At 29.8% G+C, this 16,023-nt stretch overlaps 1 protein-coding gene across 2 annotated transcripts in view; it reads left to right on the forward strand.

Annotated features, from left to right (window-relative positions):
- The window catches only part of ND-23 (NADH dehydrogenase (ubiquinone) 23 kDa subunit), an 18,136-nt gene extending 8,092 nt beyond the window's left edge, over window positions 1-10,044 (forward strand). The window contains exons 1-5 of one of the 2 annotated variants that reach the window (XM_014419220.3): window positions 5,688-5,839; window positions 5,986-6,138; window positions 6,799-6,971; window positions 8,382-8,510; window positions 9,771-10,044. In XM_014419220.3, the coding sequence (XP_014274706.1) occupies window positions 5,803-5,839; window positions 5,986-6,138; window positions 6,799-6,971; window positions 8,382-8,510; window positions 9,771-9,902 (624 nt within the window). In that variant the 5' untranslated portion in view covers window positions 5,688-5,802 and the 3' untranslated portion in view covers window positions 9,903-10,044. Of the gene's footprint in view, window positions 1-5,687; window positions 5,840-5,985; window positions 6,139-6,798; window positions 6,972-8,381; window positions 8,511-9,770 lie in introns of those variants that run through there. The other variant, XM_067052482.1, reaches the window with a different exon arrangement.
- Window positions 10,045-16,023: the final 5,979 nt, after the last annotated feature.

Here is a 16,023-nt window from a genome sequence, read left to right on the forward strand (position 1 = left end):
AGTGAATTAATATAATAATGAGAATAAAACAAGATGATACAGAATATGATAAAAATAATGATCCAATAATATCTATTAATAATCACACACATACATTGCTAATTCTAATTGTAATATAATAAATAAATTATAAGGAGTTAAGAAAAAATACAGGAAGATATGTTCATTTGGTGAATCAAAATCAATTATTGGAAATCATAGAAGAAAGTACCCAGATAAATATTTCTTTTTTAGTTGTTTTTGTGGTTGATTAATTTATTCACGTATCCAAATCATGGGCATAAACCCAGGAATGAAGACATGAAATCAACAGGATGTGGCATACACTCATTCTACTTACCACGATAGAATGTATTTTAGAATTATACTGGCTAAATATATAAAACCTACCTTAATGTACAAAGCGGAATCCAGTTAAAAAATATAAAGTCAAGTAAAAAAATATTGTATCTCTTTATTTGTACAGACGTTCCGACATGAATTTCAAGCCTTCATCTGGGCTGAAAATAAAAAATGAGATAGTAATCATAATTCAGAGAAAAAAATTATACATATCAAAACAAACTAAGAAACAGTAAAACAAGAAATTAACTAGATAAGAGATGGTACTAAAATAAGACATTATAATATTGAAAAAATAAGAATTGTACATAAATGATAAGAGATATTTAAAATATTAGAGAAAAAAAGATTTAAAAATCTCGCTGTGCTTATATAAATAAGGAAATCAAAATAATAAAATAAGCAAAAAATATATACATAAGCAATGGGAACAAAGATAGTCAATTTTGAAAATATACTGGAAAAGAATTAAAAATCAACCAATGTTCTATGTAAATAATGAAAAGAAATGAAATTAACATAGTGAAATGTGCGAACTAAAACGGTATACATGATACAATGTGATGCATAGAATATACGTAGGTAAAATTAACAAAACAAAGGAGTCATATCTAAAGTTATAAAAGACAAAATAGTACGGCGTGGTCAGAAAAAAATGTGTAATATATCCGCTTTTTAAAGTAGAATCACGGTATAAGGAATCTCATAGATGATCTTGAGGTTAAGAGAATTATTTTCCAATATTATATTTTTAATTACCGTCTTAGATATTATTTATGAAGCAATTAAAATATATACAATATTACTAGTTTAAATAACTTATCCCTCTATTTTGGATTGAACGATATGGCCAATTCAAATGAATTCAATGAAAAGGTTTGTTATGAATAAATTATAAAAAAAACAAAAAAACAATCTAATCATAAATTGAAAAATAAATATAACTAAATTTGTACATTGTGTACAATATTAATAAATATAAAATCTGTAAACAAAAATAAATAAATTCTTACTCTCAATTAAAAATAAAAGGAGAATAAAAGAACAGAAATTAAATAGTCGTATTAAAAAATTATTGGTTTCTGATGATATACAATGTCAACGATTATATTGTATAATGTGTTTGCGGCTTTAGCGCACTTGCTCAGCCTCCACTGGCTCATTACCAGTGATGCGGCGAGAGGGATGCGCTGGGATCTCTTGAGCTCTGCTCTACCCCTCACACGTGGGGGATAGAGTGGGCTCAGGGATCCTCAGGTCGATTGTGTAAATATTGTATATATTATTTTATCATTATGTTATTTTATTTATTTATTTTTCATACAGATAGTTTGATTATGTTCACCTTGTCTATTCTTTTGTTTGTATATATTTTAAGAGAGTTTTTTTTTTTATTCTATTTTATTTTTTATTTATTTATTTTATTTTTTTTATTTTAGTATGTATGAGATCATTCATCACTATTACCTATTGCCCACAACTGTGTGGCAGATTGTAATATCTATCAATAAATAAATCTATCAAAAATATTGTATAATTGGATAATACATTTAACCAAATGAAGTAGATACTTATTCCAAATTAAAAACGACAGAAGTACTAAAGGCAAATAAAATAAAATAATCGATTCATACAAAAAATTATTCTCTTGCGATCCTAGGGCCTATCTTAAATTACGGTTCTATAGTTGGGGATGTAAGAAGGCATTGGAAAAGGAGGGATTTAATTAAAGACAGGCAAGAAGCGTGTCGGATATTATAAGGGAGGGAAATTCAGAGGGCACTGGAGCGGTCTAAACAGCATTTTTCAAATGTTTGGTTTCGGTGGGAAGGGATAAAGGAGTCAGAATGGCGAGATCTTGTTTCCTAGGAGTACCTGGATTGGAGGAGACTGTAGATTTAGGAAGGGTACTGGGTACTGATAGTTCGGTATGGGTAACATTCGGGAAAATATTAACGGCGATCAAAGGGAAAGAGCCACTTTAACTCGCCGTAGAAGTGGGAAACACAATAATGCCTCGAGGTACCGAAGACAAATCTTAAAAATGAATTCATTATTCGCTTCAATCTGTTCACCTGTAGAATCGAGTGATCAAAGTGTACAACAACTGTAGTAAAAGTGTCGTAGGATCTAAGGAGAGAATTTAATTCAAATTTTGAAAACCCTATCCAGATTTTCCTGAGTCTTGGTTAACGCTAAGAATATCTCAGAGAGTGAGAAGGATAAATACACTTAGAAGTCGTCAGCCTACAAGTGGTGGGTAGAACAGTAGTGGATAAAATTAGGAATATCATTGATATAGGAATTGAATAGGAGGGGAGAGGTATTTGAACCCTGGGTTACTCCTGAGGACTGTCTAAGGAACGAGGACAGGGGCTGATTAGGCATGGCAACTGCTTGAGTTGTATTGAAGAGAAATGAATGGTTGGAACCAATGATCTGTGTAAGACGAATTATCAATACACAGGTATTCTTTTTTAAACCAATTAGAAAAACCAACTGATTGCCTCCCGGCTTAAAAGTATAATCTAGAAGTAATCTATCACATTTGACGACTAATGCATAATTAAAAAACATATTGTTATAAAGTTCCTTTTTAATGTAATAAATAGGATAATTTAAAATTATACATTATTATAGATATTTTCCGAAACCAACAGTTTAACTATACAAGATAGCATATTTACCAGCCAGATACGATAAAAACCCTTTATATTATACCGTTTGGCAGCTAATTTGAGCGTTAGAGAAACAAGGTAAAAATATATCTTTAAATTGTTACTGCGGTCAATAATATCTTTTATATCTTGTATGGTTTATGATCAATGGTTTAAACCTTTACACGATGAAATGTATTTGTAATAAAGATTAACGAACAGACAATATACATGTTTTACTTACACAATGAAGAATATTTATTTTTACTTCATATAAAATCATTGGATATTCAAAATATTTGCACAAAGCTTCCTCGAATTTTTACCAACATAATCGTATGATCGACATGTTACTATTAATATTTCGATAAGGCAATATCACTATTGTCGCCAGAGTGAGGATAATTTACCACAATGACGGAGGCTAAACATACAAATTAGTAGAGTGAGATAAACCATTGTGCGATTATATCAGATATTATACAGACTCACGATAATTTTCTTAACTTTCACATCATAAACTACTTTTCGCTACGGATATCTGTATTCATAGTGCAGAACTATATATTAACTTATAAATTTACTGATTTGGTAGAACATTAATTAAATTTTAGAATTTAAAACTTTGGAAGAAAATCTACGACAATAGTCGAAATCTCATCTTTGATTCCTGAAATACCTCAAAGTGGAAATTTGGTTTATCTGTTGTCTGATGAAATCAGTATTTCGTCTTTTTTTTTAATACATTCTTCAGTACCAATGAAAATATTTTGGTACCTAAAATACCAATACTGTTGAAATGCACTACTTTGCTCCTTAAGGGATAACATTGCTCAGTTGTTTCAGGAATGTTTAAGTATGACCAGTTTTTTGTTAGTTTTGTATTATTATGTTTTTATGCTGAAAATCGTTTACCCTCCCCCCCCAACTTTTTTTACTTCAGAAATATCTATTTGAAATAGAATGTGATTTGGTTAGGGTCAAAGGCTATATTTATATCACAGGGTTGACCCACGGTTGATAAAAAGAATGAATAATTGTCAGTCATAGTCATATTCCAATAAAACTGCTATTTATGGTGATAGGTTTTTTTTTTGTTTATTATCTGATTGTCCCAACACTGTTTCAACACTATAGAAGATCCATTTTAAAAAATATGTGAGTAAACAAAATTTGCATTTATTTGTTCTTAAAAAAATATTCAACGTAAATATTTTTTTATTTTATTTTATTCTCCTTTTCTCTCATTGGAAAATGTACATTGAGTTTGTAAGCAAAGGAACATCGGACTTTCCATTAAATTTTCAAACAAAAAAATCTTTTTTATTTTACTCTTATATGTTTTTGTTGTTCTTCATTGTTCTTTTCTGTAGTCTCAAATTGCAACGAGCTATTGATTCCCTTGTCTGAAAACAAAATTTTTCCTTGTTGTACTGATTAATGCCCTGAATTTATAATTTATTATTCAAAAATAAAGACTCTCAGATACCTTCTAGGAACTGAGATCGAATAAAATCAGGGGATTGAACACGTTAGAAACTTCTCTTGTGTCACTTGATACATAATGGGGCTGGGAGTGAGAATGTAGGGCAGTAGGCGTTAGGTCTCCCTTGTCGGCCGTGTCTGATGAAATGTGCGCCCGGGCAGAAGAGAAGGCGATGAAAGGACCATTTTCGGAAGGAGGGCGCATCCTAACGGTTAGCTTTTGTCATTACCACGGCTTATGGCAAGACCATTTGAACAGCAGCCTCTTTTTGTATTTAACAACTTTTGTTGGTGTAATAGTTCTATTTGGTCTTTGGATAATACGAGCCTTTGTAGGAATCTCTGGGTCTTCAGCGTAACTAAATATAATTATCAATATAATATAAAACTCCAAATAGGGTATATAAAAACAACGCTTCCTTAACCTAATAATTTTTAAAAAAGGTAGTAAATGAGATTAATGGGATCGGAACATGTCCTGACCATACTGTCACCAATGAATAGAGAAAGGTCGAGAATCGGGCACCTCTTTTACCAAAGCCTTCCAGGCAGATCCAAATATCGTCTTTCGGGAGCGTTTAAAAAGAAAATTATTTATAAAAAGCTCTATACTTCATTTGATTTCTTTGCTAAGGCGAACAAAAATAGGAAACTTACTGTTTTATGTACAAAATCCTACTGTTTTCTCGGGGTCATACAGGGTGCATTCATGCTTCTGGTTAGAATGAATTCCTAAGAATAAAATAACTACTTATTTCATCATTAACCTAGCCTGGTTTCATTTAGGATAAAATTCAATATATGGTATCTATGAAGATAAGTGACTGAAATACGGTAATTTATCTTCATAATACCGTCGCTTTGAAATGAAGCGGCAGAGGATAATAAGACTTGAGCATTACCGTGCTGTGACCTGTGACTTGATTTGATTTAAGTTTGACCGTGGACGGATGGATTGTTTTTATCGATTTCCGAATTCAATATATCTTAAATATAAAACCTCAAATTTTAGGGATTTTTTATCTCGATAGTTTACAAAAGTTCATTATAGTTTCCAAATTTCAAAACACTCGTCTTTGTAGTTTCTGAGAAACGTCATGAAAAACGGACATACGGATTAACAATTTAATTTGTTGGTGATTTGTATTTTTAAAATTAACATTTCTTTGGTTTGAAAAATATGGTTATATTGGATGAAATAATAATGACTCTGGCTCCATTCCTTAATTACGACTTGAACAGCTGTTCTTTTTTAAAACCTAACTTCTCAGCTATAACCTTCCCTAAGCTACTGTTTTATCTATTTTAATTCAACACTATGGCTGCTATGAAACTTTTCAGCTTAGCTAAAAAGGGTAATATTTTAATGAAATACTTACCCAATTGTTTAATTTTACCTATTTTATACCGATACTGTCTAGTGTTATATTTGCCGTTGAAAGATGCTTAAACATTTCTGTTAACAGTGATAAAATGAATCCTAAATTATATATTTTTTTAGCTCCTGTGTTGTTGAGGCCTGCTACTTCTACTCTACCTAGTTTTCAAAAGAGGACAAAGTATGTGTATGTAAATGACAAAGAACCATCAATGGAATGGAAAGACATCACAGACAGAGCTGCTGTAGCTATGTTCTGGACTGAAATTATCAGGGGTAAATAGGTCATTTATAATTTTCATTTTGAAGTCTCTTATATTCCATTTTTCAAGGGTTGGAAAATTTTATTTTGTTCAAATTTTCTTTTCACCTATACATTGCAATAATTAGTAATCCAAACAAAACGCTGATGTATTTATAAATTAAAGATGTTCAGTGTTTTTTTAAATTTCTTTTAGTCAGAATGATTAGAGTTATCTGTCTGCCGATATAGCACTGCTACATATTATTAAAATAAAAAATTGAAATCATTTTAATTATAAACTAGAGAGTTTTATAATATAAAAATTTTTAAATGTCATTTTCTTTTTAAACTTTTTCTTAAAATGAGGTGTAGATAGTTGACTGTAGATTAATGATTGGAGAAGTTTGTCAGGGGGGGGGGGTGCGGTCAGCAAAGAACAACATAAATAAACAAAACCATATTTATTTATTTTATGCCGACTTTTCGACCTGAGTTTCAGATAAAACCATATTTATTTATTTATGTTGTTCTTTGCTGACCACAACCCCCCCCCCTCTCCGACAAACTTCTCCAATCATTTTTCTTAAAATATTTTTAATTTCCTGAAATTAATTTTCCAGAACAGCTTTCATTTATTCCCTTGCTTAAAATAAAGTAGCCTATATTTCAATTTATTAATTGTGTCATAAAAGGTCATATGGTTGCTTTGGGGCATCTATTCAAGGAGCCAGCTACAATCAACTATCCATTTGAAAAAGGCCCACTGAGTCCACGATTTAGAGGAGAACATGCTTTGAGAAGGTACCCCTCTGGAGAAGAAAGGTGTATTGCCTGTAAATTATGTGAGGCAATATGTCCTGCTCAGGTAAACTAAAAAAAAATCTTGAAAAAATCAGATTATTTTCTGTGTAGTGTAGAGATATTAATCTGTCGTACGTTGTTTCTATCAAAATTTTAATTTTATGTAAAATATTAAACAGTTAAAAACTTGTTAATGCTTTAAAAGCCGATTTTTATAATCATATCAGCTTTTAATTTAGAACTAAGGTTTTTTACCAAGTTGAAGTATTTTTCTGAATCTGTCTCTGGTAAAATGAGGCGTTGACTTACACTAACATGGATTGACTTATTAATATTTCGTCTATAGAATTTGATTCGAACCAAACCTAGAAATGGGGGGAGGGATAACTTCATAGTTATTTTTGTTTCTTCTTTTATGATGGGAGACCAATAACAGTTAATATTAATAATAAGTGAAAATTTTTCACTTATTATCACATACTTTGGTGCAAGAAAAAGCATTAAAAAAAAAACAATGTCAAAACAAGATCTAGCATGATACATTCAAGAAAAATTATTCGAACTGAGAGACTGAGTATTAAAATCATATTGCTGCTCCGGGAAAATAATAGTGCTACTGTAAAATATGTTGAATTTGATTTTGTAGTGTTAATAGGCTCAAAAATACATTTATTAGATGTTTGTAAATGCATTTTTGAGCCAGCCCACATAATAAAGTCAATTTTACTAAGTTCATAGTTGCACCAGTATTTTTCTGGACCAGCTATATGGAATAAAAAAGGAAGAAAAGCTTATCTAAATGTTACCTAAAATTAATAATTGAGAATACTTACCTAATTAGCCACATTTAAGCAGAAACAAAAAAGTATGTTTAATTTCAAAGCTTCTTCATGACATTTTAAAAATATTATCATGCTACTTACTATCAGCATAGTGTCTTAATTTAAGCAAGTTTGTTTCTTTTTGAGATACTTATCTATATTAAATTTGAAAATTGATTTCTTATTTGTAGTTTAATTGTTTCAAATCCTCATTTTCCCCCTCCAAATGATTTCTCAATTGGGGTCAACCTTTATTCAAGAAAATATGATTAGTCATTTTTAGCTTTCAAAATTAATTTATTGTATATTGATTATTAAGTATGATAGGTCATTTTTTCTCTTGATGCCGGGTACGTTGGCACTGGGTGCACTTTTATTTCAGGGTGGCCTCCTGCAATGAAATCTTAACCCTCCCAGTCTAGTTAAAATAGGTTAGTTCACTAAAGGAAAAATCCTCCCTCTCCCATATGCCAGAAATGGCCTGATAGAAGATTAAAAAAAAAATAGTCATTTGTTCTCATCAGAGCTGCTATTCTTAAAAGTTATCAAAAAGTGATTTTTAGATGTTCTTTTTACTTTGTTTTTCCTTATTATAACACCCTAATATTTGAAACTTAGGTGTTGGTCATATCTTTATTTTATTTATATTACAGGCAATCACTATAGAAGCTGAAGAGAGAAGTGATGGAAGCCGAAGGACTACCCGTTATGATATAGATATGACTAAATGTATCTATTGTGGATTTTGTCAAGAAGCTTGTCCTGTAGATGCTATAGTTGAGGTATTGTTTGGATATTATATTATATTGTATTGTTACAGTACCATGTATATTATTATCTATCAATCAGTCCCTAAGACATTGGCTGAAGTTTAATACAATCAACACTTTTGATTTTTTTTTCCTGTTAATGAAAATACATATAGTGGAAATACTTTAAATGAAAATATTGATTTTTCAGTTGATTAAACTTTTTTTAATGCATAGTTGAATTGGAAAAATGATATCAATATGATTTATATTGTTGAAGTTAGTTTGTATGCCTTAGTTTCAGTCTAGAGTTTTTATGGTCTGGTTTTAAACTAAGCCTACACTAACCAACCAATCAGTTCCAGATGACTAATTGGTTCTCAAGATATGGCTTAATCTATAATAAAAATAATTATGACTTGCCACAGAGATTATTTGACTCATCTTCCATGAGCTCCTGGTCATTTGGTCAAACATGTTTGAAGATGTTCTCGTCTCATTCGTTACACTTATTTTTTACTGCTTAAGTCCTGATAGGGTTGGAAAAAAATATTCATTTTTCTTTTCAATAAGTATGGGATTTATTTTCCAAACGTGTTAATCAGGAAAAAAATGTAACAACATGGTGAAACAAATTATAAAGGTGTCAACAAGTGTTTTTTTATTGTTTAAGTAGTGAAAAAAAAAATAGTACCTACTATTTTACTAGGCAGAATAAATTAGCTTTTGACAATTGCAATCAGTTTAAAACTTTTTGCAAAAAAATAAAATTAAATAAGTATTTTTTTATAATTTTTGTTTGTGTCCTGTAGTAGTGGTAGCCGACAAAGAAAAAATCAGTGTGCATTTAGTCTTAACAAGGATTAATGATTATTAATTAAGTTTGTGTGATTTTTTTTATATTTAGTTTCTGTGACAAACTTTACCCCAGAACTTTAATAATAAATGGCTCCTTAGAGATTTTCTTCAATTAGCAACCAAGTTTAAGTTTGTGTGCCGAAATATATGCTGATTCTAAAGGTTGAGCAGTCTAAGGTGAATTCAACAGCAATCACCAGGATGTTTATATTATGAGCCATTTATTAATAAAGTCACATATGGTGGTACAAATTTTGACACTTTTACATCTTAATATAGTAATTTTTTTTTTCAAAACTTTGAGATTCTTCATACCTAAGTTAGTTTTATGTTAGGAGTAAGTGATATTACAGAGAAAATATTTCTGAACTCCTGATGGATTTTAAAAGAATTATTTGTTTTAATTTGCATTTATGATTTTGTCTTTGATTTCAGGGTCCTAATTTCGAATTCTCCACTGAAACACATGAAGAATTGTTATATAACAAAGAAAAGCTCCTAAGCAACGGAGATAAATGGGAATCTGAAATTGCCTCTAATATACATGCTGACCATTTATATCGATAATTCAATAATGGTGCCATCTGTAGATATGTATACTTTCAAGAACTAAGTTTTATCCAAGAACTTAATTTATTGTTGTGAAGTAAATTTGTTATTTCTGTTAAAATTATTTTGTTTTCTTATAATAAATTTAAATTAAATCTCATTGTGATTACTTATTCCTATTTGCTGCCAACTCTATTAAGTAAACTTTAGTACTTTTTGTCCAGTATAGGCACAACTGGTTTAATACAATCATATACAAGCAAATACAACTTAAATTGCTTTCAGTTCATTCAGAGATGAGATGAGTAGGACTGAATTTGCATTGTATTAAATCAATATTGCTCAGAATATCATAAAATTTGTTAATAGCTGTTTTGTCTACCAGAAATACCATGACTCAAAAGCCAAACTAGATACGACTTACAAAGAAATACCACCTCCTTGGCGAGAGGTGTTGGATGTGACCTATTCAAATACAACCAAAAACATTGCTAATTGTAAATGCATATTCTAATTTTAATGAATTAGATATTAGAGCCGGAATATTTGACATGTAAGACACTAACAATAATAACCAAGATGAAATTAGTATATCAGCAAGACATAAGATACTGGTAACAGTTTAACTGATGGTGCATTGTATTTCACTTGTTGTTTATTTGCAAAATTCACTAAAGATTATGGGTTCACTCATATCATTTCTAGTCCAAATGAATAGCTAGGCAGAAAGTTGTGTAAAAAAAAATATAAGATTTTTATAGAAGCTACTGAAGCAGGGCTTTATTGCATTTCGGAAACACTCTAGTGGCAAAATTAATTTTGTAGCTTTATATTAAATGATAAGGAACTTGAGAACAAACTTACCCTTTACTCTCAAATAACTAGTTCCCTGAATGGTTAAGGAGATCTTAATTTAAAATAAAGTCAAGACTGAAAAACTCAATGACCGACATGCAAACCACAAGGTCCCCATATTAAGGGTAGCAAGATCAAGTAAGGTCGGATCCACTGAGTGAGGTATCTCAGTGAAACGAAATTGTTGTTGAGTGTGTTGTGAAGCTGCTTAAAAGGTTGATTGAAAAACTTTATAAGTTGAGAAAAAGAAATTTACTAAAAAGTTATGTGTTAGTAAAAAATTGTCAAGAGTTGGATTTCTTGTGTCATAAAGTTTCATCAAGAAGGAAGATATAAAAATAAAATTGTTTTATCAGCTGTATATATATCATATATGGATGACATCAATGTTTTGTAAAAAGTCATATAGGAAGATTATAAAATTATTTATTCTAAGATGTTAAAACCTGTTATTGTGTTTTTGACAAATGTAATGTTTAAGGCTATTTGGATGTTTAATAACTATAAAGTAATATGCTTATGATGGGCTAGTTTTATCAGAGAAAGTAAGCGATTCCTAACTAAACATTTTTGCTAAAGAGTTGAATATCTGAAAACTCCAGTTTTGATTTAAACTGCTTGGTAAACGTTTACTTTAGGTTCTCCAAAAAGGTGGCAAACAATTATTACTAGACTGCACTGTGCATTGATAACCTGAAGGTATTCAAAAAGTGGCGGTGATGACCGATCCTCAAACTTTCATTTAAATGAATTGCCTGCTACTTTGGCTGGGAATTTATCTCTCTAGAGGAAATTGTTATTTGAAAACAATTTGAAGGAGACTAGAGCAAACAGTTTTATCACCGATCATCAGTAAATTTAGGGGAATTGATTGATATAAGTGAAACATGGATTAAAGATCAACCCCAAGAATTATACTTATGGGAAAAATAAGGACCTTAATGGATTTAGGAAAATTAAATGTATTTCTAATGTAGAGACTAGATGTACTCTGTACTCTAATCTTTATATTAAATTGGAAAATTTTATATCCCCTCCAAACAATTGTAGCAACACCCTATATATCTATACGCTATATAGGTGATATAAGTTCTCTTTGAAAAATTAATTAAAACATTAGAATGTATATAACATTAAACATTATATAATATTATATAACATTAAAATGTATATTAACTGTTAAGTAAATGAAATAAAAAAATGAATTTTTTGTCAAAATAATGCTATACCTTAGGAATAATAAATGAAAACAAAAAATGATGAAGTTATCTCACAAAACTAAGGTGTTCTATTTTTTTCCTTGTATCTGTAGGTGTAAAGAAGCATATTTGTCTCTAGTATGTAATGTATTTTTTAATTAATTAATTTATAGATACAGATTTCTACAAAGTAATGAACTTTGTTAAGATAACTAACTTCACTCTTTCACCAATCCAAGTACACACTCCCCCAACCTTGAATGAGCCGCACATAGTCAGACCAAAACATCAGTTGCCAAAATAAAAGAAAAACTTGTTTTGTTATATTTGATTTCAAATGCGTTTCCTCAGACAAAATAACCATTATTTGAAATCATCAAAAGTCAGGTAACCATCCCTTTTTAAATATTTTTTTAAAATTCATGAACAAATTGCTCTGTAGATTCTGTTCTTTTAAATATAGGAAGAGGAAAATGTATGTCCTGCTGTAAATACTTACAAGATAGTTATTTTAAATATTTGAAATGTTCCAAAAAAAAAATTTTTATTTTGGGAAACATTATTTTATATTTTATAATTCTAATCATAACATCATAACCTTAAACCAAAAAATATATACATTTTACATTTTATTTAAAGCTTGTTTTGTATTAAAAAAAGCTGCATCTTTTCATTTTAGAAGACCAGCGATGAACCTGAACAAAGATGCTTTTTTAATGACTCATTTCCCAATGGTTACAAGACTCAGCAAACAGAAGTACATTTACCAGAGAATGGTAGTTGTGGGCAAGGATGAAAAACCAGTTAAAGGCATATTCCTGTTCATGCAGTTCACGTAGAGTGCTATCTGTTGGGGCAATGCTTAGACAAGAGATGGCGAGAAAACCTTTATGTACAATGATAACTCCTCCTCCCAAACTCTAAGAAACTGTAAACTTCATTGAAACATCTAAAAAATTGTTTACTGGTCTACGCAGAATCTTTTATACTTTTACAAATCTTTCTATGTAAATACAGTAATATCATGAAACTGTTGGGAAAGATTGTATATAAACCTTAACAGTTTATCACATTATAATGTGATTATTACATTACAATGTGACTATTTAAGCTATAGCTTATGTTTGTAATGTTTTTATTATGTAAATGTTTGTAAAGAATTTATTATAACTAGATTTTTTTGTTGGATAAGAATTTTTGTTAAATTGATTTATTTATTTTATTTTTTTGTTTATGTGTATAATTATAGGGATATGTGTATTCACATTTGTAAATATATGCTATTCATAGAACAAGTTTGTTTTTTTATTTATCATAAGCCAGGATTAAATTTACATAAGTAACAAATTTTTATTTTGTAACAAATAGCCACTTCAAATCTTCATAAAGTTGGTGACCTAGTTTCTAAATAAATTAATTGCCTCCAAACTTTCTTAATCTAAATGGTTTTCAATTTATCATTAAAAAAGTAATATATAACATAGCAGTTAAATTAAAATCAAATTTGTTTATTTTATAAAATTTCAACAAATTCTTATGATGCATATTTCTTCATACAAATTGTTAAAAGCATAACTCTCTTAATCCATGTAAATGGTTAATTTTTCATTAAAAAACTAATTTAAAACTCACTACTTAAATCATAAATAAATTCTTAACTATTTGAAGTTTCTAACTGATGTTATATAAAATTTAAAGACACACTGTAAAAAGGTAAAATTATTTTATGATTAAAAAGAATATTTAGTTCTTATTTTACTATTTCATATTTTATCTCCAGTTCATTAAGTTAATAAGAGCATAAAAGAATAAGAGATCAACAAGCGTTTAAAACGCACATGTATAAATATGACAAAAAAATTATAGATCGTTTAAACTCCCATCAAAAAAACAAAACATAAAACGACAATTTAGAATTTTAAGATAATAGTTCAACTAACTGTTTAAAGATAGCAGCACCAATCGGAAAAGATAAAAATAGTAGTTTCATTAACAGCCACTGGAGGCCAGCACCATCCAAAAGCCATTCCGAAGTCTAGCAGAAAATTTTTTGTTTTGTATTAGGATACTAGGAACGTACAGGAGCTCAATTGATCAGATCGATAGTTAAGACTTGTCTAATGTCAGACGGACTTAAGCTCCTGTAAGTTCCTAATATCCTAATATAAAATAAAATTTTCCTGTTAGACTTCGGAACTGGCTGTTTGGATGGTGCTGGCCTCTTGTGGCAGTTGTTGGAACTACTGTTTCCTATCTTTCTTAGTTGGTGCTGCTACCTTTAATCTGTTAGTTGAACTACTATTAAAATTATTTTTAAACCATATTTGGACTTAAAAACAGATCTTTGGATAGTGCTGGCTCCTAACAGTGCTAATTGAAACTATTATTTTCTACATTTCTCCTTTTGTGCTGCTATCTTTAGACAGTTAGTTAAACTATTATTTTAACATTCTAAATTCTTATTTTATGTTTCTTTTTTTGTTTAATTCGCATATTTTTTTTATGTGCGTTTTAAATTAGTTAGTATTTATTATGATTGATTGATTGTTCATTCCTTTATGCTTATATTGACGTAATTAACTGGAGATAAAATATGAAATAGTAAAATAACAATTAAATATTGTTATTTAAAAAGGATTATTGTTTGACTTTCACAATGAAAAATAAAATAATTTTACCTTTCTAGGACTGTGTCTTTCGTTGTTATATAAAATCAGTTATAAACTTAAAATTGTTAAGAATTTAGTTATGCTTTAAGTAGTGAGTTTTAAATTAGTTTTTTAATGAAAAATTAATCATTTACATGGATTAAGAAAGTTAGGCTTTTAATGTTTTTTATGAAGACATGTACAACATAAGATATTGTTGAAATTGAAATTTCATATAACAGACAAATTTGATTCTGATTCAACTATTATGTTGTGAATTAGTTCATATGTTATGTTGCATCATAAGAGCATATTATAAATTAAGAAATGCATGATCAGTTGTGAAAATATGATTTAAGTGTGAAGAAGAGAATTAGGAAAGAAATTGGGTGATAAAATAGTCATTTTAATAATATTTTTATTTGAATTAGATTATGACAAAATTATTCCTCATTATAGTTCCTTAATTTTAATATTTCGAGTAAATTTGTTTTAATGGTCGGTGATGGATTGCTGTTTGGGACTCTGGGCGGATTATTTTTTGAGTCCGAGGCGCGGGTTATTTTTGGGCTAGGATCTGATATAATTTTAAGTTCTTGGGCAAATACGTTTTTGGGTCCCTGGGGGATCTTCTTTTTGGAGCCTGGGGTAAATTCATTTTTGGGACCCGGGGCTGATACAATTTTAAGGTTTTGGGAAAATATATGGGAACAATGTTTTCCCACCTATCGTCATTACATTGGTAAGGTTATGTTGTGACAGCTCACAGTCAAGGTGTCTACATATGACAGTTAATTTGCCTGTTAATCTACTGACATTACTTACAAATACTAACGATCACACCAGGCCTAGAGTGACATACCTGTTACTACAGTAAACCGGTCGAGACAGTGAATTACGTCATGACTGTAACGATCAAATAGTTATACCATGGTAATGACTAACAATTTTGGCGTAACGACGGAAAGTGTACGATTGTTCACTGTCAAAATGCATAAATGTGATAGTTAACGTGACAGTAGCTTTACTGACATTGCTTGTATTATCATTGAACAATCATGCCAGAGCTAGTGTGATAGTATAATCATGACTGTAATAATAGAATTGTAACTGTTAGTTCCTGAAACGAATTACGCCTTCAGGGACTAAACCTTATGATCAACGATCATTGTGGATTATTCGGAAGCAAAAAACACTAAATACATTAACGGACTTTTTTATTACAACACATGTTACAATAGCAGGAGGGAACATGGAGGTTACCCTAGGTCTCCAAGGAAAACCTAAAGGAAGTCACAACATTCCTCCCCACTAAAAAAAATTTACATTTCAAACATGATAATAAAAGGAAATATGGTTAACAGTTATAGTTGATTAGAAAGATGGACTAAAACGTTTAGGAGGATTTCTGTTCATACGTAGAGGTCTGGCCGAATT

The sequence above is a fragment of the Halyomorpha halys genome, unplaced genomic scaffold, assembly GCF_000696795.3.
Source record: "Halyomorpha halys isolate HHAL.00 unplaced genomic scaffold, Hhal_1.1 Scaffold223.1, whole genome shotgun sequence".
Taxonomy (NCBI): Eukaryota; Metazoa; Arthropoda; class Insecta; order Hemiptera; family Pentatomidae; genus Halyomorpha; species Halyomorpha halys.